Raw genomic sequence first — 24,982 nt, 5'->3', positions numbered from 1 at the left:
CCTGTAGAGTAACTTTGTGTGGTCTCGGTTAGCATTATCACTGCTACTAGCTGCCTTTTCTTACTCCAATTCCATTTGTCATGTTAGCTAGCTTGAGCCGACAGACATCTATCAACGTGAGCTGTGTAGTAGAAAAGTTTTGGAAATGCGAGGATGAGTGCCACAAAGAATTTGTTTCTAGCCTTTATTTCTAAACACTGAAAATGTCCAAATATGTAAGCTATCATGACACGTGGCAAAACGTTTTCCATCCTGAACTCTTTAACTGGAAACCTGTCTGTATGGTGGTTGTTGTTACGGTTAACTCTACGTGTTTTCTGTGTGTATACGTAACTGTATATCTTCTTTTTAAATATAATGAAGTTTTCCTTTATAATCCTGTGTTTAACGCTACTTTTTATATGCTTTGTTTGTTTTGTTTCAGTCTATTCTAATTGAAATGTTTAAATATTTGTTTATACATTGTCTGTGTATGTTGCATGGATGGAGCTGCAACTGTGTTTCATTGTGCAATCCTGTCTTCTAATGGTAATAAAGCTGAACCTTAAAGTTCACTTCTTCAAAGTACGCAACAGGATGCAGTGATGGCGTTAGTTACCTGAGAGGGAGTGCTGGTGAGCTCCATCTTCTCCTGAGACTTCTCCTTTGCTATCCGTGCTGCCTCTTTGAACTCCGCAAACTTTTCTGCAAACTAAAAGTAATAGGAGCAAGTTATACTACAGCTCAACAACAACCTCCTTGTTTGTTTTTTAAACAGGGAAAGAAAAACACACTTAGATCAAAATCAGGACTCCGCTGTGCGTCCCAGTGTTCTCACCTTGGCCAGGTTGCTCTCAGATGAGAAGCCGAGGCCGTAGACGGTGTTCGCCCGGCTGTCGGCCCACTGGCCAAACTTCTGCGACGTCTTGGTGAACGTCATGTTGGGGGTGATGGTGCTGTTGATAATGGCCTGTGGAGGACAAAACCAATTCAAAACGGTGAAATCTATTGTTGAGTGATTCAGGAAATGGCTGTAATTGGAGTTTGGCGAGAGCAGCTGGATGTCTTGATAGCTACTGGGTCTGTCTGTCTGTCTGTCTGTCTGTGTTTGAGCGGATTGGTAAACAGGAAGCAGTCAATGAGGAATTCTGAAGTGAGTCCAACTGGCTGTCATGTTATTGATCAGTGTGGGAGGACTCGCTAGCAGAGCTGGGAGAGAGGCGGAAAAAACGTATTCACCGTTAAAGCTTTAGTGCATAACATTTTGATATAAATAAATGTCAGTTTCATTCAAGCCACTGCCAAATGAGTTGCTACAAAGCTAATTATGACCATCAGCTCCACACAACTCTCTCTGGATTTCTCAGTATATCACCAAATTGTGTCACCCGGCGACTTTCGCGGGCAGAAAAATCGAGCAAAGAGAATTGCCTCTTCTGAAGTGTCAATCGTGTTTTTTAATCCTCAGTGTCCTCCTTGGTTATTGGCGTGGAGGAGGGGTGGGGGTGGCACGTGATCACTGAAGGCTTGTATCATGTGGATCCGGCGACAGTGTTGTTGTCATTACTTAGAATTCCTCATGGGGGACAGAAACTACGCACTATAGCTTTTTAAAATGCATAATATTCATGAGTTTATTCTTGACATTGGAAACTGATCTCAACTCAAGATTCACTTACTCGCTTTTCTGAAGATTTTGACTGAATCACACAATCAACAAAACAGCAGATGAGAACAGGGTTGAAAGCTCCAGAACAAGTGAGTGAGAGGACTTTGAGTTGAGATTGTTTTTTTTCACATATCATTTTTAAAATACGTCCATTTTGTACATGCGAGTAGCTTGACACAGAAGACATCCTGTGACAGGAAATCGCAATGTTGCACAAAATTTCACCACAAATTCTAAAGTTATTTGGCAACTCCATGTGTATTGGCAGAGACACATGCGTTACACTCTCAGCAGTTTGACAGAATGTGAAGGCTGTAAGGAGTAAGCAGCGAAGAGAGAGATGTGCCCCAAAATGGAAAGAAACCGATGGATAAATAAAATCTGCTTGAAGATGCAGTCGGAAGAATCGATTTACTAAATACTGTCGTATTTTATGACGAAGTCAGTTTGTAAATGTAATATTGTACAGCAGTCAACTAATCAAACCCAAAACCAGAGGAAACACTGTATGTATGTATATATATATATATATATATATATATAGCAGCTATATATCAGCTGTGTGCTTGGTCATCAAGTGGTATTTCAGACTGGACGTGCTGCGATGATAGCTCCGTTCACAACGACAAAACACAGATCACTTTGGTCTTGTAAATGGAACCATTTGGCAACTTTTTAAAAGTAAACTTTCCATTCAGAATCTTATTGGCATCCATTTTGGCGTCTCGCGCTCGCCATCCACTCAAAACGTAACGTTAGCCTGCTACTCTTTGGCCGGCTCGCGAGCCCAAACAAGCGTGTGTGTCGTGCCTGTTTTGTTTCGGTCTAGCTAGATCCGGTGTGGTGTTGTAGTTTTTCTAACAAGGATTCTTTTAACCAAGGTGTGTGTGTGTGTGTGTGTGTGTGTGTGTGTGTGTGTGTGTGTGTGTGTGTGTGTGTGTGTGTGTGTGTGTGTGTGTGTGTGTGTGTGTGTGTGTGTGTGTGTGTGTGTGTGTGTGTGTGTGTGTGTGTGTGTGTGTGTGTGTGTGTGTGTGTGTGTGTTAAAAGAATCCTTGTTTTTCTAATGAAGAGGTTTACAGTAGTCAGGACCCCCACACCGGGTCACAAGATACATTTGAAGTGTTGCAAGACAAATAACAGAAGAGGAAAACAGAAGAAAAACATGCATGCTACACAAAGTAATATTTTTTTTTTAGACTTCCCTCTTTCTTTTTTGTCTAGGAAATTACAGAATATTCTAGTCTTTGGTTAAACTGAACACAAATGGTAGGTATTGTTTTGTTTTAAGCGGTCACAAGTTTAAACTGGTGACATTTTAATTTCCAAGATTCAAAAACACATTTCAAAAAATGTTTTCTCACTTCTGGAATGTGGAAAGAAACTCTACCACAAAGATTCCATTGTGTGGCATCTGTCTCGGTTTTCTTTTTCTCTGCTGAGAAGACTTATTGTTTGTCTGGATAATAACGTCCTCCCACCCAGTCGCTGCTATTTCCAGCAGAACACAGCGCAAACTTGCTGGTTCAACAGCAGCAGCAGTCACCCAGAGAGGCTCTTGCATAACTATGCTAACTCCACCCCTGCACCTCTCTCAAGACTAAAATAACCACTGCCACATAGATACGACAGGCCCGAGCGCCTCCTTCCCTGCCTCAGCGCCGAGAGAGGCCAGGCCGAGGTGAACAAGTCAGACGAGCTGGGTCGAGGTGGGATATATATATATATATATATATTGATATATTGCACCACACAAGTTAAGTTGGACTGAAGAAGTATTCAGATCCATTACTTAAGTAAAAGTACTACCCACTGTAAAAAAAAAAAAAAAAAAAAAAAACTCTGTTACAAGTGAAAGTCCTGCATTGGAAATGTTACTTAAGTAAAAGTAATGTCAGTATCATCAGAAAAATTTACTTAAAGTATTACAAGTTTATAGTACTCAAAGCAGAAAAAATCCTCACATTTTAGAAACTGGAAACGATCCAAACAGTTGTGTCAATCAACTAAGGTCTATGGTCTAATCATTTCAGCTGGGCTTGTAGGCAGTTATATTGTTGGGTAGTTTAATTTAGAATAAAACATTGTGTATTTTATAAACTAAAATGTGTTTTGTGTGCAAAAATCTTAACATGTAAAGTAAATAAAGCTGTCAGATGTATGTAGTGGAGGAAAAAGTTAACATTTCTCTGTTAGCTGGAGTGGAGTGGAAATAGAAAGTGGCATGAAAAGAAGTGACTCAAGTTAGGTAGAAGTACCTCAAATTTGTACTTGAGTACAGTACTTGAGTAAATGTACTTAGTTACATTCCACCACTGCACATATATAAATACACAAACACGGTTTTGTGTGCTTAAGTGCTTTAAACACACCTTAGATCCATCCAGACTGATGATTCGATATACGTTCCTGGTACAGTCGAAGAAGTAGGAGACGGTGACAGCATGCTTGCTGGTGGGAACCCAATTCTTCTTGGTGTTTGGGTCAATCTGGAAGACGTGGGCCCGGGTACTGAAGATGGGCTGCTCTCTGCACAGAAAAGGGAAGAAACAGAAAGGGGGGGAGATGGAGCAATAAGTATCTGGATAAACGCCTCAACTCTGAGGTTAAGCTTTAAATATGCAGTGTGTAACGAGACACTGCTCGGTGAGGAGGGGAAAAACAGGCTTTGGCTGCACGGAAATGGATAAAACAACAAAACACTTTAGTCATCATTGTGCCACTGCAACAATTCAGCCAGCGCTTGTGTTCATGTAGACATAGATCCCAAAAGACAAAAGAAAAACAAGACTAGACGAGGCTTCATGCACTCTTCTACGTTTTCCACACAGTGGTGCTTTGAGCTAAATGCTAACGTCAGCACGCTAACATGCTGATGTTTAGCAGTTTAAATGTTCATCATCTAATAGTTTAGCCGTGTTAATGTGCTAACATTTGCTAATTAGCACTAAACACTAAGTACAGCTGAGGCTGATGGGAATGCCATTAGATTAGCAGGAATTTGGGCATAAACCAAAGTATTGGACAAGTTATTTATTGCATTATTCCTTTTTTTTAAATCTCAACTGGTTGTATTCTTTACACATTTATTTAGTTTTTTTAACCGATTCACGATGCATTGTAGCATCCCTGAAATCCATCCACTAGTTGTTGGGACCAAAATGTAAAGTTCGTAGAGCCAAGCGTGGCTGAAAGACAAAAGCAAACGTGTGAATAAAGCTCCACATCTGATATCCAACACCGTCCTGCAGAGAAAAGGGAGTGGAAGCATTGAGAAGCGTGATGAATCAGAGGAAGGTGAGAAAAACAGCTTCCCAGATCCCATCACATCCATAATTCACCAGCCTGCTGCGTTGCTGCGCTACCAGTGACTTGAAGAGGAACGGTGTGTTTATGTACAAACACACAGTCTCCCTCTCCACATGTGGTGAAAGGTGTAAAGTGGAACACAGGGCAGATAGTAAACATACTCAATATGCATTGTATCTGCAAAGAACAAAAAAAAAAAAAAAAAGACTTGTCAGGAGAAATAAAATAAAGATTAAAAAAATCTGCAAATATTAAAATGTGCTTTAATTTTGATTTTCTGCAATGTTTCAAAACAAATAAATTCATAATAATCTCAGGATCCACTCCATTACTTGGAGTTAATGAACCTTTGCAGCCAGTGGGTGATGAAGTCATTAAAAATGATTTATGTTCAAAATAAGGCTTCATGGAAGCTTGACAACAATAATGTAGTACAAACAATCATAATGCTCGGATTCAGGCGACCTAAATGATATTTACTCTGCTAGAACGCTGCTGCAGCTCATATTTTGGGAGTGTCAGAAAATGGTAATGTATTGGGACGATCTCGGTTCAGCCGAGTTCAGACCAACGAGACGAGTTGAAACTTGCAACTTCTCGCAACGATCTGGGCAGATCCAATAGTTTTAAACTTCAACAGAGTACCCGCCTTCAAGGAAGTTAACACACGTCAATGGAGAGTGGCCAGACTCTCTGGACACATGAAATGTACCAGAGTCTGGTAGGACCAGGCTAGTGTACCAGAGTCTGGTAGGACCAGGCTAGTGGACCAGAGTCTGGTAGGACCAGGCTAGTGGACCAGAGTCTGGTAGGACCAGGCTAGTGTACCAGAGTCTGGTAGGACCAGGCTAATGGACCAGAGTCTGGTAGGACCAGGCTAGAGCGCTCCTTCTTTTCAGTCACTCTCCATCTCGCTTGACCATTAACGTTATCGTGCTTTCGGGTGGTCGTTGAGGCTCCGTCTAAAACTCTGCCATTTCGACCAGCTGTTTGTAACATCAAAATAAAATGGATTATGGATCATTTTATAGCTGACTTTACCAGCTGACTTCTCTATTGGCTCTACTGGCTCTATAGGACCACTTTATTGTTTAAGTTCTGTTAGCGGAGACCAAGAAAACAATCCCAAGGTGCAAAAAGGACCAAACCCTTCCTTTAGGGCAGTGGCTGGACATTATTGAAGGGACATACAATATGAAAAATGGAGAATCACACACTACTACTACTACTACTACTACTACTACTACTACTACTACTACTACTACTACTACTACTACTACAACGTTTGGATAAAAACGGAGATATTTCAAGTTGTATCAGCATGTGATTTACCTTACTGACACGAATTTTGGCATTTCTTCTGTAAAAAAACAGTACTTTGCAGTTGAAGCCTAATTGGGGCTTTCTTAAAAGATTCAAAGTTTCGGGGCTTCAAACTCCGCAAGCACAGTGACAAGACTGGCTTAGAATCACATCAACAACAACTCGCTGATTATAATAGTTTTAGTCTTGTATGTGTGCAATAAAAACCCAAAGAGCTTACAGGCCCTATCTTGCACTCAGCGCAATTGCCTTTGTACACCGACGCATGTATCATTCCTATTTTGCACCCGACGCACAGCGGACAGAGGAGGTGTGTTCAGGCGTAAACGTTCCCTGGTGCTATTTTGCAGTTTCAGAAAACAATTCCGCCACTGACCAGGAAAAACCTGAGACCAGGAAAAACCTGGTTTAAAGTCAGTGGCGCTAGTTTAAAGTCAGTGGCGCGTAATTCAGATGCTATTTTAGGGGCGCATGCTTGGCCATAATGTAGCGTGCGCACAACGCGCACACACTTTGCTTCTCTCATCTACGCAGCAGTTTCCATTTTTGCAAACCATACATAATTACAAGGAAAAATATTACTGAAAATGCGATAGGTCAAGAGGCACTTTACAGTACAGGCCTCAAAAAGTCGCAGCATTCTTTGTGGCTTGTTGTGTTTTACACAACATTTCCATGAATGATGGAGGTGTTGAGGACATAAATGAGGAAATATTAGAGGACTTAAGGAGACGTGATGTTAAACTACGGCGGCATTGGACACTCCAGCGGGATCTGCTCCGGGAGTGGCAATGCGCTCCTGGTGGAGCGGGTGGACGGAGATGGAGAGGGGGGGTGGGGGGAGAGGGGAGGAGGAAGGGGCACAACAGGAGCAGGTGGTGCGTTTGGAGGCCCAACGCCTGCTCTTAAAGGGAATGTGAGATGACGCTCTGATTGGTTTATTGCACGTTACGCCCAAACCACACCTAGCTACTTCAGACCAACCCATTTTAGATTCGAGATCCGCCCACAAAGCTACTTGCGTTTCACGTTTGATACTGGAGTTTCAGATCGTTAAAATAGGGCCCTACATATTATTAAATCTGTAGTTTAGAAGGGCTGTGTTAAATGTCAGCAGTGTGAATCTCAAAAGATTAAAATGTGACAAGACTTCTTGTCGAGGTAAACATTGTCTCGCGATATCAGTCACAAGTGCAGAGCAGCAGCCGGAGTCTAACCTGGCTGGTCTTCTAACACATCTGGCTCTGATGAGTCTGGCTTGGAGATCTAAATGAGCTTAGAAGATCCCCCGCCCGTTTGCCAAAGTTGAATCAGAGTTTGGTTTTGCAGAGTGGTAGCGGCGTAGCAATCGTAAAAGCTGCCGGTAAAACCCAAGGTTATATAGGGCTCTCTCTCTACAACTAATTGATTAATCAAGAAAATAATCGTAAATTGCAGCTCTAGAAGGCTCTACTCTTCAATGCTTGTAAAGATGAAGCGGAGATTAGACGGATTTAAAAAAATAAAAATAAAAATGATTAAGACACGATGATTTGAGATCGTGCTGGTGCAGCTCGATACTGTGGACAGAGTTGTGTTGCTTCCATATGTGGTTGGCCAGTGCAGCAGAGACCCTGCGAGTCTGTAACAGAGGCAGCTCAAGACTGAGATGTGGAATGATTCAGCTAGAAGAAGCAGCAGGATGTTATACAGTATGTGAGTGTGTGCAGGCCGGAGCTGACCAGCAGGGCGAACACTGACGTAGGGACAGTGCAGTGATGCCAAAGGTGACCTGGAAGCACCTGTGCCAACATACAGAGATCAGCAGGCTGTGGACGGTTTCCAAACGTTCCAAACTATGGATAAAAAGCTCAACAAGCTGTAACGTTCTGGGTCTGAACGCTTCACAACAAATCCACAACAAACAGATTTATGTCTAAAAGATGTCCAGACTCTGTTTAGAAATGTCCCAAGTACAAATGGGTGTGTGCGTGTGTGTGTGTGTGTGTAAACTTTTCTATATAATATAGATAATATATACAGTATAAGTGTAGAAGTAATGATCTTCTCCAGCTCAAAATAAGGACAGATTGTTAAAAAAATGTGAAGTAAAATAATGTAATTAAGTTGTACAATAAAAATGGACAATTACATTTGTATAACCACCTTAAATTCAATATTTACACTGACTATGCATAGACAGTATATAAGAATGGACCAACAGATCCCGTTGCTCTGGACGGAGACCAGTGAAGGATATTAGAAGCACTTTTCAGGTGATCTCTTGCGTTACTGCGCAGCCTCCGACTGAGAGAGACAACGTAGACGTGAGCAACCTGTCTTCTGGTAGCTGTGCCAAGAGAAATCTCAATCATTCCCAATCTTGCAGAGACGGAGAGCATAGGTATATGTAAGGAGATAACATAGACACAGGCTAATTATTGCTAACTAAAGTGCTAGTTAACATTAGTAATTAAACCTAAACAGCTCACGTAAGTCCAAACTGCCTGCGAGCTTCTCCTGTACTATACGGTAATTCCTCTACTATGACACAGTCGTTAGCCTATTTTTACAACAACGTCTGCTACGGAGCCATAACTTGAGGTACAAGGTAATGGAGCCGTTTATACATTGTCCTGTTTCTTTAGAAATAAACAATGGACAAATAGTCTTTAAACGCTTCAGATGTAAAGTTATTCACTGTCAAGTGACGTCAAAATTAATGCTAGTCAGTGGAATGCTAACGGGAGGGGATTGCTTTGTAGCGTCAAAACAGCGCCATAGGAGGTTTGAGTTCTGAAGCGAAGCTTACCCCCCTTGGGACTATGCTGCAACTGATACTTTTAAAGCTGCTTCCTCAACAACAAAAAAAAGAACAAGAACGTGATAAATGTTTTGCCTACCAAAGCTGATAACCATATCTGAAACCAGTTATCAAAATGCAAAACATAATCACTTCCAGTTTCTGCTGCTGCATCTGCTGGATAATTGAGTTTCTCTGTCACTCTGGACAACCGGAGGAAAATAAACAAGAGGGCCGATGCTGTTGAGGCTTAAAGCTGGCACTGTCAGTCATGCTACATTTAGGCAGTTCGTTAGACACTAAAGTAAGACAAAAATAAAAATCAGTGTGTAGCTAGATTTATCATTTCCTGGCTGTATTTGAATGACTGAACAACAAAAAGGCTCTCCAACAGGGCAGTGAGCTGCTGTTGGACTTGAGTTTCTCCAATGTTTGCTCTTCAACATTAACAGTGGTGGAAGTATTTAGAACCTTTACTAAAGTAAAAGTACTAATACCACACTGATACAGGAAATACAGGACTACAAGTAAACACCAGCATTCAAAACCTTACTTAAAGGAACACGCCGACTTATTGGGAATTTAGCTTATTCACCGTAACCCTAGAATTAGACAAGTCGATACATACCCTTCTCATCTCTGTGCGTGCTGTAATGCTGTCTGACGGCTCCAGCGGCATCAGGCCAGCACAGAACATCAGGTGAATGGTTCCAGCAATCCTACTGCTCCGAATAAGTGACAAAATAACTCCAACATGTTCCTATTTACATGTGATTTATAGAGTCACACCGTGTACAAAAAACAACGTAACATGAGACACAGCCGTCTTCTAACTGTAAACAAACCGGGAACTATATTCTCAGGCGGAAGAATATAGTACTTGGGCAGAGTGATATGCTCGCAGCAAGCCTGTCTGAGAATATAGTTCCCGGTTTGTTTACTGTTAGAAGATGGCTGTGTCTCATGTTATGTTTTTTGTACACGCTGTGACTCTACAAATCACAACATGTAAATAGGAACATGTTGGCGTTATTTTGTCACAATTTGGAGCAGTAGGCTAGTTGGAACCAGTTACCTGCAGGATCTGTGCTGGGCTAAGCTAATGCTGGAACCGTCAGGCAGCGTTACAGCACGCACTGAGATGAGAAGGGTATGTATCGACTTGTCTTACTCTGGGGGTTACGGTGAATAAGCTAAATTCCCAATAAGTTGGCGTGTTCCTTTAAGTAAAAGTAGTGCAGTAAAATGTTCCCTGTCAGTGTTTTCCTATTATATCTGATGTTTCTGGATTAATACTACTGCTGCATTAATGTGTATGTTGCATGTCACTGGTAATTTTAACTCCTTTTATATACTGTGGATTAGTTCAATCTACAACAATGCACCATATTCTGTAAGATCATCATATGGTTGTAGCGTTGCTGTCCTGTGAGAATCTCACGTATCTCTAAAATGTAAACTTTTTACGGTGTCAGAAAAACAGCCCTGTTTTCAGCTTTGTGACGATGGGTTTTCCAGCTGATCTAAGACGCTTTTTAAAGACTTTATTTGGCTTAAAATAATAGGAAATTCAACATCAACACATCTGGAGGCACATGGTTTTCACTTGACAGGAAGGCTGCGTTCACACAGCCTTCGTCGGCCATCCGAGGTCTTTCCATTCATTTTGAATCGGGGTAGTGCGTTTAGGCTGCAGGGAAAAAGTTGCGACTCACTCAACGCAACCCCACGTCACGCTGGAGTGGCCAATCATGTAAACCGGAGATCAGACTTGTCAGTCTGTTTTAAACTATGGTTTGAGGCGGTGTTAGAGTCCCGTACAGTAAACCGGAAACCTCACTAACTGTATCGCTGACACAACAAGGTTTTAAAACACTACGGAGGGTAAAAAAACAAAATGCAAGCATTGAACTGCCCGGGAGTTTGTGTAATAGCTGAATGTTTCCTGCAACAACAAAGCACTCGCTAGGTCTCGCTTGTCTCTTATCTGTCAGAAAACTAACTGTGAAATATAAAGTCTACTTGTGCTTTGTTGGGGGGGTTTAAGAAAACAACAGGACGTCACACAAATGGGCCGTTTCATTGACCACTAAGGGGATGAAGAAACGGTCGTCTGAGAGGTAACTAAACACGCCTACAGTATCTGCCAGTCTTCCAGGGAAAGTAGATGTGATCGCTGAGTGTCCCAGGTCTCCTCTGGGACACTCAGCGATTCTTCAGCCTCTGTGGAATCCTCTCGTCACATCTCAGTGGGTTAATTAAGTCAGCAGATGTTATTTAAAGATAGACACAGTTAATCACAGAGATGGTGGTGACATGAGGGCATGTACACGCGATACCCACCAGCTCAAACAGGCAGGCGAGGCATATCTGGATGATATTGTCATTTACAGTAACACCTGGAAGGAGCATTTGGAACATCTGCAGGCTGTTTTGGACTTTCTCCACTCTGCCGGGCTGACCATAACCCCATCAAAGTGTGTCTTTGCGGCTGCAGAGACGGCATACCTGGGCCATATCATCGGAAATGGGGTGATACGGCCACAGGTCAACAAGATCCAGGCCATAGAGTCATGTCCTTTGCCACAGACAAAGAAACAACTTCGATCTTTTCTGGGCATGGCAGGCTTTTACCATCGCTTCATACCGCAGTTCTCCACCAGGGCAGCTCTCCTCACAGACCTGACTGGATCCCGGTGGCCCAATCAGATCCTGTGGACAGAGGACGCAATGGCAGCTTTCTATGACATCCGGCAATCACTAAGTAAGTAACCAGTTTTGTACAGTCCAAACTTTGATGAACAGTTTATTCTGCAAACCGATGCTTCTGACAGGGGTCTGGGGGCGGTGCTTCTCCAGGGACCACCTGGTGACCGCCATCCAGTCGCCTACATCAGCAGGAAGATGTTCCCAAGAGAGGTTCGGTATTCAACAGTGGAAAAGGAGGCCCTGGCTATCAAGTGGGCTCTCGACTCCTTAAGGTACTACCTCCTAGGCAGGGAATTTACCCTTGAGACGGACCACAAAGCTCTTCAGTCGATGGAAAGGATGAAGGATAGCAATGGCAGAATAACCAGGTGGTACCTGGCACTCCAACCTTTCCGCTTCAACATCCAGCACATTCAAGGCAAGAACAACCTCACAGCTGACTACCTCTCTCGCAGTTCCAGCGAGAGTCCTGAGGGGGGGGCATGTGTGATGGCCTAAGCCACACAGGTTAAACAGCCAGCAATGGTAATATAATACACCATTTCACCCCATGCTTTTTGGTACACGTTAATTCATTCAGTCACACTTTAAATAATTTCAACATTAAAACAAACCCATTACATTGTTTGGTTAATTAATAATCCACATTTATTTCCTGTAGCTTTATATGTTTTAAATGGAATACACTTTTCTACATTGCAAGGTTTTGTTATATTAATCATTATTTTGTCTTTGTTACCATGCTGGTGGAGAGGTACTTCCTGATGCAGAAAAGGCGTGGCCAAGGGTGAAGGACTGTTCTATACTATGGCCTACCAATTGGGCCGTACCATTAGATGCCATGGTTTTGATGTGCACATGTATTTTTTGTTATAGTTATTTTTGGTTGGAGTTATATTGAGTTTACCTATTTTATTGGTTTATATATTAAGTTCTTGGTCTTATATTGTTTTGTGCATTTTTTGGGTAAATAAAAACCCACTTTTTTCCAACAAACTCCTGTTATCCTAATTGTCTAACTGCTTTGTCCATGACAATTTTATTTATATATATATATATATATATATATATATATATATATATATATATAAATAAAAACAGTACTAGTGGTAGAATGTAACTAAGTACATTTGCCCAAGCACTGTACTTAAAAATTAAATTTTTAGGGACTGTACTTGAGTATAAACATTTTGTGCTACGTTATACTTCTACCCCACTACATGTCAGAGGCAAATACTGTGCTTTTTACTCCACTACATTTATTTAATAACTATAGTTACTAAGTACTACCTTACAGATTCAAATGATTAAAAATACAAAAAATATGATTACCTAATACATCATTATGAATTATTATAGGCTATGAAGTAGTGGAAATCAGCTCCACCTTTACCCACTGCAACATTAAAGTGATGAACACATTAATACATCACTATTCATAATCCAATAGTATATATTTATCTAAATGGGCAAATTAGCTTTTGGTACATTTGGATGTTTATACTTGAGTAAGGTTTTAAATGCAGGACTTTTTACACTGTGGCGTTGCTTTTACTTCAGTAGGTTCATGTTCTGTCTGTGCGCTAACTACATTTGTCTTTTGTTGTGTTTTCGTGCGATCACCATGAAAGCGTTTGACTTCCTCTGACAGGATTTGCCTACCGCCACTCTACAGTATCATCTATCAGGACATGTTCAAGCTATTCCAGTACTGTATGTAAAAACCGGTTTAAGACAGTTGAGTTTGGGAGGTTGGCTCCTAAGTTGACATGTTGCAATGCCTGTCAAGCTTTAGGTTCTTGCATTAAAATTAGTACAAGATTTGTATATGTTGAGAAATCTAAATAAAATGTTTTTTTATTTATATTTATATATATAAAAAATGTGTATATATATGTATAATGTATATATGTGTGTGTGTGTGTGTGTGTATATATATATATATATATATATATATATATATATAAAAATAAATAAATAAGAGTAGGTAATTTGTTATATTTTATTTCTGTCATGCCAAACATCTTGGCCCATCCCACATGGGATTACAAGACACCACAAATTCACTTATTCAACAAACATCTTCCCCTTGCATATACAAATCCTTCGAAAAAATACACAAATACAAATATATAGACATACACATACATACATGTATATACACGTACACACATACCACAGACAAACAACTAGTTCTCATCTACACTCGATAAAGAGCTTTTTTCCTCTTCTCCCAGGCTTTATCTAAATAATTAGCCAATTTATATGTTTCATATGTGAACAGCCATCTCAATCTTTGAGCATCATCCATATTTACCAAATCAATCTCTGCTTTTATCCTACAAAACAAAAAAATCACACTGCTCACGATAAAAAGGACAATAGAAAACAAAATGGAACTCATTTTCTACATCATTCAAACAGCACATAGGACAAATACGTTTTTCTTCTTCTACATTAACATATCGTCCTGTTTCAATAGTCAAAGGCAAAACACCAGATCTCACTTGAGCGCATAAGGATCTTTGCCTTTATGACAAATTATATACAACATAATTCTCAGTGCCATATTCTGGTTTTATCATTACAAAAATACGCAATTTTGGCTTAGCCCATATATCATCAGCCCACTGCTTTTTGTCTTTAGCAAACACAGATTCTTTAAACAAACTGATATTCAGCTTTTCATTATTAAGAAACGAATCCCCAAAACCATAATTACAAAACAATTTGCATATGTCGTTAGACCAAAGACCAAGAATGTGTTCATCCCAGAGAAATATTTTCCTTGACAACCTATTTGCGTTCGTATCTAATAGACGATTCCATAACTGGGCCATACATATCTTCCAGCGAGCCTCACATGATTCCCATCCCATGTCTCCCACTATCGCCAATGTAGGGGTATACTTATGCACACCCAGAAAATATCTTATAGCACTATTTTGCACTAATTCACAATTAGATATATTCCTAAGTCCTCTAACACCCACAATATAATCAAGTATAGGGCACACACAGGCTTGAAACAATTTAGAATACGTTTGAAAACTTATGTCTTTCAGATTCCTGCTTTTACCAATAATTCCTCCCAAAGCTCTACGTGCTGAATCAGCAAGAACCTTAACACCATTTCTAAAATTCATATGTTCATCAATATAAAAACCTAGATATTTATATGAGTCTACAAAGTTCAGCTTGTGTGACCCAATTTTAAACTCATAAGTGCTGCGAGTAGTTAAAGGTTCTCTAAAGTGAATTATTTCCGTTTTCTTTCCATTGATGAACAATCTCCATTTATTACACCAATCATCAATATAAGAGAGCATGCGCTGCAGATTATCTTCAGATGGAGACAGTAGTACTATATCATCCGCGTACAAAAGAATACTTATCATTTCATTTCCACATCTTATCCCACAATTCAGTGCTTTAATTTCCTTTGCCAAATCATTTATATAAATTGCAAATAATGTGGGAGACAAAGCATCGCCCTGTTTTACCCCTGATGATGTTGGAAACCAGTTGGTATGGAGTTCATTCAATCTTACAAATGCTATGGGCTTGTGATAAACAGACTTCAGTGCCATATAAAAATGTCCATTTACCCCATACTCTATAAGCTTATATGCCAACAGATCCCTATTGATCATATCAAAAGCTTTGTGAAAATCGATAAAGCACGAATATGTTGGCTCATTTTCACTTATTCTATTAGTTATAATTGTAGACAATACAAAAATGGGATCTAAGCATGATCTTGATTTACGGAATCCATTTTGTTCTTCCACAAGAAGCTCTTCTTTCTCTAAATACAACATGAGCCTCTCATTAAGTATTGTAGAATACAGTTTATAAACTGTGCTCATTAGACTAATCCCTCTATAATTTAAGGGCACCCTTGGATTTTCATTTTGGGATTTTGGTATCGGATTAATAATTGATTTAAACCACATAGATGGTATTTTGCCACATTCAAAACATCCTTTAAATAAATCACACAAAATATCAAATAGTTTGGGTGATTTCAGTATTTCATTTGGGATATTTTCGACCCCTGTCGCTTTTCCCAATTTAGCCTTATTAATAGCCATTTGAACTTCTCCTTTTGTAAGACTGTTATTAAGATCGTTATTTATAAATGTTTAGTATAATGTGCGCTAACTACATTTGTCTTTTGTTGTGTTTTCGTGCGATCACCATGAAAGCGTTTGACTTCCTCTGACAGGATTTGCCTACCGCCACTCTACAGTATCATCTATCAGGACATGTTCAAGCTATTCCAGTACTGTATGTAAAAACCGGTTTAAGACAGTTGAGTTTGGGAGGTTGGCTCCTAAGTCGACATGTTGCAATGTCTGTCAAGCTTTTGGTTCTCGCATTAAAATTATTACAAGATTTGTATATGTTGAGAAATCTAAATTATATGTGTGTGTATATATATATATATGTATATGTATATGTATATATGTATGTGTGTGTGTGTGTGTGTGGCTGACTTTTTCATGTTTCCATCTCAACCCTTAAAATATGCACTTGAGTAGTAGAGCTGCAAAGGTTAATCGATTAGTTGTCAACTATGTCAGCTTCTTAAATGTGATTATTTCTAGTTTCTTCTCTGTGACGGTAGACGGACTATCTTTGAGTTGTGGACAAAACAAGACTTTTGAGGACGTCATCTGGGGCTTCGGAAAACATGTTTTTAAACTATTTTCGGACATTTTATAGACCAAACAACTAATCAACAGATGAATTAATCAACAATGAAAATAATCGTTAGTTGCAGCCCTACTTGACAGCTACATGAACGATATCGTGCTGAAAAACGCAGGCTTAAGCCAACATTTCCCAGGCAAAACGTTAGCATCCTCGCCGGCTGATGATCCATGGAAATAAAGAAACAGCATTGCGTTTGTATTGAAGTGTAGAGTGAGTTAGCCCTGGTATTATAGTAATAAAGAATCATGTAGGATTAGACTCCTATTTAATTCTAAGATAACCCTGTTTGTTAGATTTATACTTCATTGTTTGTGTATGTTTTAACTATTAAAGGACAATTCTGGCGCAAAATGAACCTAGGGGTAGCGAGTCGACCGTTCTCTGGGATAGGTTTTTATGCTAATCGAATGTGACCAGTTTTAGCGTGAACGGCTAATTAGCTTGTAACGCCTTGTTAGTGGTATAGAAATAGCTATTTGTTTTTACTTTAGCAGTGCCCCGACTACTAGCGTTATAAGCTAATTAGCAGTTCACGCTAAAACTGGTCACATTCGATTAGCATGAAAACAATCCTAGGACTAACCGGTGTGTCTGCCGAATGTAACACCATGTGTGGCTGGGGTTGCTGGAATATAAACCTAACCAAATCCAATAAAGAGCAGGACAGAGCTGCTTACATTAACCTAAACTCTGATGGCACCCAGGACCGGCCTCCACACAGTGAGGAAACACTACACGGAAGATGCGCTAACACGAAGGTAACCTGTAACTCCACGAAATGTCGTTAGCTAATGATGTGCTTCTTCGAAGTAATCCTGGGTTGGGTTACTACTGAGCTAGATAGCCCACGTGCTTTTGTTACAGCAGATATTATTTAATTTAATCCTTCCACTTTTGCTCATGTTTGTTTCTGGAAAAAAGCCAAAGCTTGAAAAATGTGGAAATACTTTGTATTCTGTCATGGGTTTAGTAAAGATAAAATACTGCTGTGGGATCATTCGATAATGGAGAGAATTAATCAGATTCAGGGGCTTGACCGGATTAAGTCACTACCTTAAATTTGACTGTTGGAAAACATGCTGACTTCAGCTCTGCTCAACCATAGAGTCAAAGTCTCAAGTACCCATTGTTTTTAAGTGTCTGTCCTGACCACATTTTAGCAGTTCATTTTATATTTCAGGGAGTCATTAGTCTGACAGCGTGGCCTAGATCAAAATCTGTGTGTTTGTGTGTGTGTGTGTGTGTGGCAATTGTTAGCCCATAATCCCTTTTCACAATGAAACGTACTGAGGCATTCAAGTCTCAATGACAAGTGCTTTGACAGAGGAATCTGACCACAGATGTTATCAAATCAGCAGAAAACAGAAGACACACACAGACGCCAGTGTTTGCATACTGGAAAACAGAGACGTGTACGGTCTGCGGCTACAAAGTTAATGTGTTCAGATTATCTCTAACTACGTACAGCACGGCCTTTATCAGGACTGTTGCAAATCAGTCACTCTGGACACCGAGCCTTATCCTCAGACCAACTCGGATTCAGGGGGTTCGTCAAATTATCCCAATTAATGTTTGCCCTCTGTCTGCCTGCCTTAGTCTCTCTCTGGAGCCAGAGTCCTTATTAATTAACACTGCGATCAGTGTCCTAATTCTAAGTAGCAATTAACGATTATTTTCAAAGTCAATTGATGTGACGATTATTTTCCCGATTCATAAATGTTTCGTTTTGTCCGAACAACAACAATCCAAAACTAAAAATATCCAAAGATATAACTGAGAAACGCAGTAAATCCTCACAAAATTTTCAGTGCTAATAGTAACATAAATTTTTCTCTGATGTGGCTCACACAGCTACGCGTAGAATCTTGTGCAGTTATCAAATAATCGGTTTATTTTCTTAATTAACTGATGACTTTTGGTCCATAAAATGTCAGAAAAAAAGTGCCCGTCACAATTTCTCACAGGTCCAAACTGACCCTTTTTTTTTTTTTTTTTTTTTTTTTTTTTTTGCGTGTTTCCTCCGTTGTTTCTTTCTGTCATATTGCCGATGTTCTGGGTTATTTTATAGATTGGATAGGCAAAAATAAGCCTTGGGCTTCAGCCTATTACTTTTTCAGTTGTTATTTGTGTGAAATAGATTGTTGTAAACGTATAATTATAAATAATAGTTTTTGTCAATTGCATATTCACACAAAATTGCCACGCTTTGTTCATTATAATGTAGACCGAACCATTCGTATCACATCAAGGCAACGAAAACCACAAAATAGTCACATTACGATTACTTCTACGATTCTGTCAGTCGACTATTGATTAGGGCTGGGCGATATGGAGAAAATCAAATATCACAATATTTTTGACCAAATACCTCGATATCGATACCGCAACAATATTGTAGTGTTGACTATTGGTTCTTTCACAAAATATTTACACAATGACATTTTTGATAAATAATCATCAGTAATGTGGATATAATAACTAAGTGGGTAAAGGCAAATAATAGAACAGTTACAACAGTCTGGTAAGTTCAGAAAATGACATCACTTTACTGTAACGCAGCCTTTAAAACCAGGAAAAGATAACACTTATGTCATATCACGATATCCAAAATCTAAGACGATATCTAGTCTCATATCACGATATCGATATAATGTTGATATATTGCCCAGCTCTACTATTGATTAATGGACTAATCGTTCTCTAATACGTCTATACGTCTTGACACTCTTAAAATAAGAATTCAAATCCATATTGATTAATGTTCCCATTATGAATTAGTAAACATTCTTCAGTCATACTCATCAGACGCTGCGTCAGACGGTTACAGGAAAAATAACCCTGCATTACTAACTTAGCTGCTGGGTCGTCATGGCAACAGCCATGTGACTTCAGGGCTGGGCGTCTCTCTGGCCCAATCCGATCCCAGCGTCCCTGTCTGGTTAACCCACTCCCAGAGGAAGGCAGCGGGGGCTTGGCAAGGCTCAACACCCAGTTTAAAAAAACACCCATGTGCCATTCACCGGGGCTTACAGCTTTCAGCCGCAGATAGAAAAGAGTCAGAAGAAGAAAGAGAGTGTGTGTATGTGTGTGTGTGGAAAATTTTGGTTGACACGTAAATCTTTTTTTCATTTTTAGGTGCACTGACGGCTGAACCCTTGTCTGGGTGTAATAAATCAAACAGAGTTACAGTTTGTCTGTTGCCTTTTCAAATAACTTCTCCTTGACCTCCATGGAAGATATAATAAGACCATTAAAGGAAGTGAAAGATAAAACGCTAACAAAACCCAACTAAGTTGGAACAACCCTACATAACCACGCAACTATGGCAGAGAACCACTTGAAATCTGGGCTGCGACTAATCATTATTTCCTTACCAATTTAATCTTCATTTTATTTTTTCTATTAATCTAATAGTTATTTGGTCTATTTAGAATGTCAGAAAATAGCAACAAAAAAAGCCCATCACAAGTTCCCAGAGCCTATAGTGTCATCTTTTGTCCGACCTACAGTCCCAAACCCCAAAACAATTCAGTTTAATATCATAGAAGATGAGGAAGAAACGCCAAATATTCACATTTGAGGAGCTGGAGAGAGTGAGAGCCATTTTTGATTCATGATTGTCAACCTTTATCTGTAAAGGGTAAAGTAAGAGTAAAGGGACAGTAAGAGGTCTCTCACAGCTGCTGTACGCAACACTTCACCAACAGCACCACAGGTCCATGTACTACTGTGCCCAGTGTTTTCCCCTAGGTTTGATGCACATATTTGACAGTGTGCAATGTCACAAATTTATGTCAAATTGCATATTTCTTCATTGAAAAAAAAATCACATTTTCTTGAGCAAGGACCCCTAAACCCCCCGCCAAATACGAGCACCTGAGCCTTCCACATACCAAGGGAAAACCCTGCAGCTACAATCATTAGATCTGGGAAAAGTCATATAGTTTTGATGCTCACAGATTTTAGATTCACTTGGCTTAGGCTAGTTGGTGCCCAAACCTGCTTGGGTGCTGCACCTAATAATGGGGCGGCCTCTAGCTCACCCAGTAAGACTTCGTATTCGCCCCACGTTGGCAGAGTCTTGCAGCGGCGCAAGGTTCGAATCCGACCTGCTGCCCTTTGTCATCCCCCATCTCTCTCACCCTTTCTGGTCTATTCACTGTCAATAAAAGGGAAAAGGCCCAAAAAAAAATAATCTTAAAAAAAAAAAAAAGTTCAAATTATATCGTCCGTTCTTTGCCGCTGACCTTTCAAGGCGCAACAATTCCAGAACGTTCCTGCGCTGCGCCCCACCTCGCGCTTTTGCCGCGGATCATGTGTAGGCGGCTTTAGTGTGATATTTTTTTTTATATATATATATATATATGTGTATGTTCATTTTAGATCTTTCCACAACATTGTTTAATTAAATGGTTTTAAAGTTAAAGACTCATAGGTGGCCTGCAGGTTTAAACGCTAAACACCTAATCGCAACGTCGCCGGATTGGCCAAGAAGCTTTGCTGCTGCAGGTCGTCTCTCCTCTCATTTGACCTCTCTACTGTCGCTATAAAATAAAGACAAAACTGCTAGTTTTTAGCGAGAAATTATTATTTCAATTGTGGATAGACCTCCTGCCTATATAAAAAATATACTATCTTTATAAAATAAAGGCAAATTGCTAGTTTGGGGGGGAAAAAGTATGCTTCAAAAGTCTACAAAGCCAGTATGCACCATATTACACAACAAAAAGACCAAATACCTCAATATTGATACCGCAACAATATTGTAGTGTTGACTATTGGTGCTTTCACAAAATATTTACACAATGAGATTTTTGATAAATAATCATCAGTAATATGGATATAATGACTAAGTGGGTAAAGGCAAATAATAGAACAGTTACAACAGTCTGGTAAATTCAGAAAATGACATCACTTTACTGTAATGCAGCCTTTAAAAACAGGAAAAGACAACACTTATGTAATATTACTATATCCAAAAATCTAAGACGATATCTAGTCTCATATCGCGATATAGATATAATATCGATATATTGGCCAGCTCTATGATCTATCATACAACACACACAAATGCACAAAATTATCTTAGGTTTCAGTAAATTATCCAGAGCTATATTTACTCCTGGCAGCCAATAAATGAGTAGGACTCATCTGTTGCCTTACGTGGTCTAGGCATAACAGGTGTCAATATGAGGCCAGTTCTATTTGACTATTGCATGTAATGTGCTCACTAATACTGTAACTACTAGCCTCCTGTGTTTTCAGTTAAAAAAAAAAATTAAAAAAAAAGCATGCTGGCTGAACTCTGATTTATTTCCTGGACACTGTTTTATTCAGAAGTGCCAAGTCTGAGGAGGACAGCTTGTTTACAATCATCTATTATACAACAACAGAAGCCTGTTGGAACAGCTAAGTCTGACTTGCTAATTATGGGGGTAAGTGCACACGCAGGACATGCTCTCCTTCGGTGTCTGAGGAATTGATTGTTGGACTGGATTATATCCATTGGCTCTGAGAATTACAGAGGATGTGCGCACCCCTCCACCCAACCCCACCCTTACCACAATATGACAACAAACCAATCACATGCTTTCATCTGGAGTAAGAACTAGGTCGCTCTTGATCAGGAGAATCCCCATACATCTGCAGGTTCAGCTACATGCTTTGAGCCAAGTGCAGGGGAGATCATTAGTGTCTGGTTGGGTGGGGGAGGTGGGGGGGTTAAGTAGGTTTGCTTTCCCTTTAAAAAAAAAATTTTTTTAATTATTTTATTTTTTACACTGTACAAAAATAAGCAACTGTCTGAGCTCTGATACTTTCCCCAACAATAGCCTGTTTCATTACAGCCTAATCTTTTCGCTTCACTAATCTACAGGTCAGTGTATGGAAGCTGTGAGTGGATATATTGATGGACCGCTACTTGTGTCAGGAGAATGCGGTATATTCGTTGCATCTCTGGGTCTCAGTTTGCTACAGTGGCAAAGCATTTTCTTTAGCATTTGACAAGAGAATGACAGGAGTGCTTCATACAGTTAGCCATGGGTGGCTAAGCTAGCAGTGTACCAGCTTTGGTGCCCTGCTGAAATCTGCGGAAGGGCTGCTCATATGTACAAAAAAAAAAAAAAACACAGGTCAGTCACATACCCTGACGTGTAGAGTGAGAACTGTCGCTTGACATGCAAGTTACATACCCCATTTTTGCTGGCTTTTGCTGGCTTCAGTTGAGTCGAAAATGATCCTCTCGGTGGTCTCTTGAGGGCGGTGTGAACAGCCTGGAGGCTAGTTTTTTTGATCCCCTCTCGGTGTCCAACTAAAGCCGCTGTGGTTGTTGTGGCTTCACGGGCAGCGGAGCCACGGTGCTCTTCTCAGTCCAGACATGGGCTTGGTGTTGTTGTAGTGCCCTCTGGTACATTTTTGTTTGGTGATTTCATCCAAGTAAACGTGTCTGTGCATGCATGGTGAACGAAGAAGCAGCACTGACGCCAACTATAGTAGTTGCAACCCCTTGGCTAAATAAAACTCACAAAGGAGGATTGCGGAGCTAAACTCGGGGCAACACTGACAGGAAAGGCAGTGTGATTTATAACCAAATGAAGCTTCTGAAGTTGCCTTTTTAAATGCAAATAGAAAATGTCGAAAGAGACTAACAAAAAGACTCAATAAACCGAGTGTTCATAAATCCCACTTTTAGTCGTTGGCTCGTTCTTGCAGCAGTCCGCTGTGCCATTAAATCAAATTCCTTCAACCTTCAAGTGTGGTAACGTTATCGGAGTTGTTTAACTGCCGCAAATCCAGACCTTTAACGCCGCTTTGCGATGGAGGACATCTTCTTTCAAGAGAAAGCTTCATCTCAGACAGAAAACACTTGGTGCATATTCCAGTCTTTAACATCCTCCAAGACAGCTCGGCTTCACCGACGTCGATGTTAACCGAGGAATGTATAGGGCTAATGTGTGTGCAACCAGCCAATTTAATTTATGATTCACTTAATTGTTCACGTAATTTAGCCAAGCGTTAAACCAGGATTCAAATTATGATCCTGATGCTCCATCGGCCGGTTCATCCTCTTATCTTCATCCGCCTGTCTGGTCTCTATCAGCCCGCATCTCATTCATTTAACTCGGCCCATCCTCCGCTGCTGCTCTGTAGTCTGTAGGAAGCTTTAAACGCATAGATATACGTAGATACCATATCCGGCTTGTGAGACGCGTCTCTGCCGCCGCCATCTTGGTCCGGGGTAACACCCGTTCTGACCATAAAGACTAGAGAAATACTTTTGTGGGACTTTGTGCTGCTTTTGGATTTTCATGCGAAAAAGACATTATGCCGATGGTAAGCAGCATGAAATAAAATGTCACGGATGAAAAGGGTGTTTTAAAATAGTTTACTGTGACTGTAACATGTTAACTGTGACTGTCCTGGCACTGATTTAAGCTTATGTTGTCAGGTGATGTATTTTTTATTAAAGTAATTAGTAGGCCTAATATTTGTCATGTAGGCTAGCCTATGTTATTGAAGTGGCAGCTCCGGGCTGAACTGCATTTCTTCAGGTGGGCCCTTGAGGAGAGTCCATCCCTAAAGACCCCCATGTCAATAAAAACAAAAATCAACTTAACAGTAGAAATAAATAAGTTTACTATCATTTAATATATAAGACTTTTACTATTTTGGCTACATAGGGTAGGCTATTTTGATATGAAAACCGAATTTTTAATTTAACCAAATAGGCTATAGGCTATCCTGTATTATAAGTAAATGTCTGGAATTTGTAACAAAGTAAACCACTTTAAAAAGTGTTAGGAGTTCAGTGAGAAATAATGATTTTAATTGTGAAGACCTTCTGACTCACATACTTGCATTAGGAGGCGCGGCTACTCCGGACCAATATGGCAGCCTCGTCGACGTATTGCTCCAAGAAACAGCAGTGGCCAATGGGGTAGCCTATCTACGTTTTTATATCTATGCATTACTAACGACGTCATCACGTCACCCTTGAAATTGTGACGTTATTAGCTATAAAGTGTTTCCTCACATCCGGTGTGGCTATAGCAAAAGTTGTAAATTTTGAAAGATGGAAAAAGTAGCCTACTCAGATCTTTTACATGCGTAAAAATAGCAATACCATGGTGTATAAAATACTCTGCTACAAAGAGAAAGTCCTGTATTAAAAAGTCAAAAAAATATTAGCATCAAAATATTGCCAATTTAAAGTACCAAAAGTAATACTCATGATGCACAATGAGCCATTTCAGAATAATATAGATTATATAATTGGATTATAGTTATTGATGCATTAATGTGTCCATCACTTTAATGTTGCAGCTAAAGTGGGGTACATTTAACAATTTAAATTGCTGCTGGGTTGCTTAATCTATAATAATACATCATTATTCATTGTTTCATTTCATCCATTGTTAGTAATATTTTGTATTAATTATCTGAATCTGCAAAGTAACTAGTAACAAATGTTGTCAAATGCAGTAAAAAGTACAATG

General features: G+C 39.9%; 1 protein-coding gene across 2 annotated transcripts in view; it reads right to left on the bottom strand.

Annotated features, from left to right (window-relative positions):
* The window catches only part of homer1 (homer scaffold protein 1), a 32,982-nt gene extending 9,317 nt beyond the window's left edge, over window positions 1–23,665 (bottom strand). Inside the window, exons 1-4 of one of the 2 annotated variants that reach the window (XM_028600814.1) lie at window positions 22,679–23,665; window positions 4,018–4,174; window positions 818–949; window positions 599–691 (exon numbers count right to left, since the gene is read on the bottom strand). In XM_028600814.1, coding sequence (XP_028456615.1) covers window positions 599–691; window positions 818–949; window positions 4,018–4,174; window positions 22,679–22,683 — 387 coding nt within the window. In that variant the 5' untranslated portion in view covers window positions 22,684–23,665. Of the gene's footprint in view, window positions 1–598; window positions 692–817; window positions 950–3,009; window positions 3,184–4,017; window positions 4,175–22,678 lie in introns of those variants that run through there. The other variant, XM_028600815.1, reaches the window with a different exon arrangement.
* Between the last annotated feature and the right edge of the window lie 1,317 nt (window positions 23,666–24,982).

The sequence above is a fragment of the Perca flavescens genome, chromosome 16 (genome assembly GCF_004354835.1).
Source record: "Perca flavescens isolate YP-PL-M2 chromosome 16, PFLA_1.0, whole genome shotgun sequence".
Classification (NCBI taxonomy): Eukaryota; Metazoa; Chordata; class Actinopteri; order Perciformes; family Percidae; genus Perca; species Perca flavescens.
Note: the sequence above shows the minus strand (reverse complement) of the source record. Positions and strands in the feature narration are given on the sequence as shown.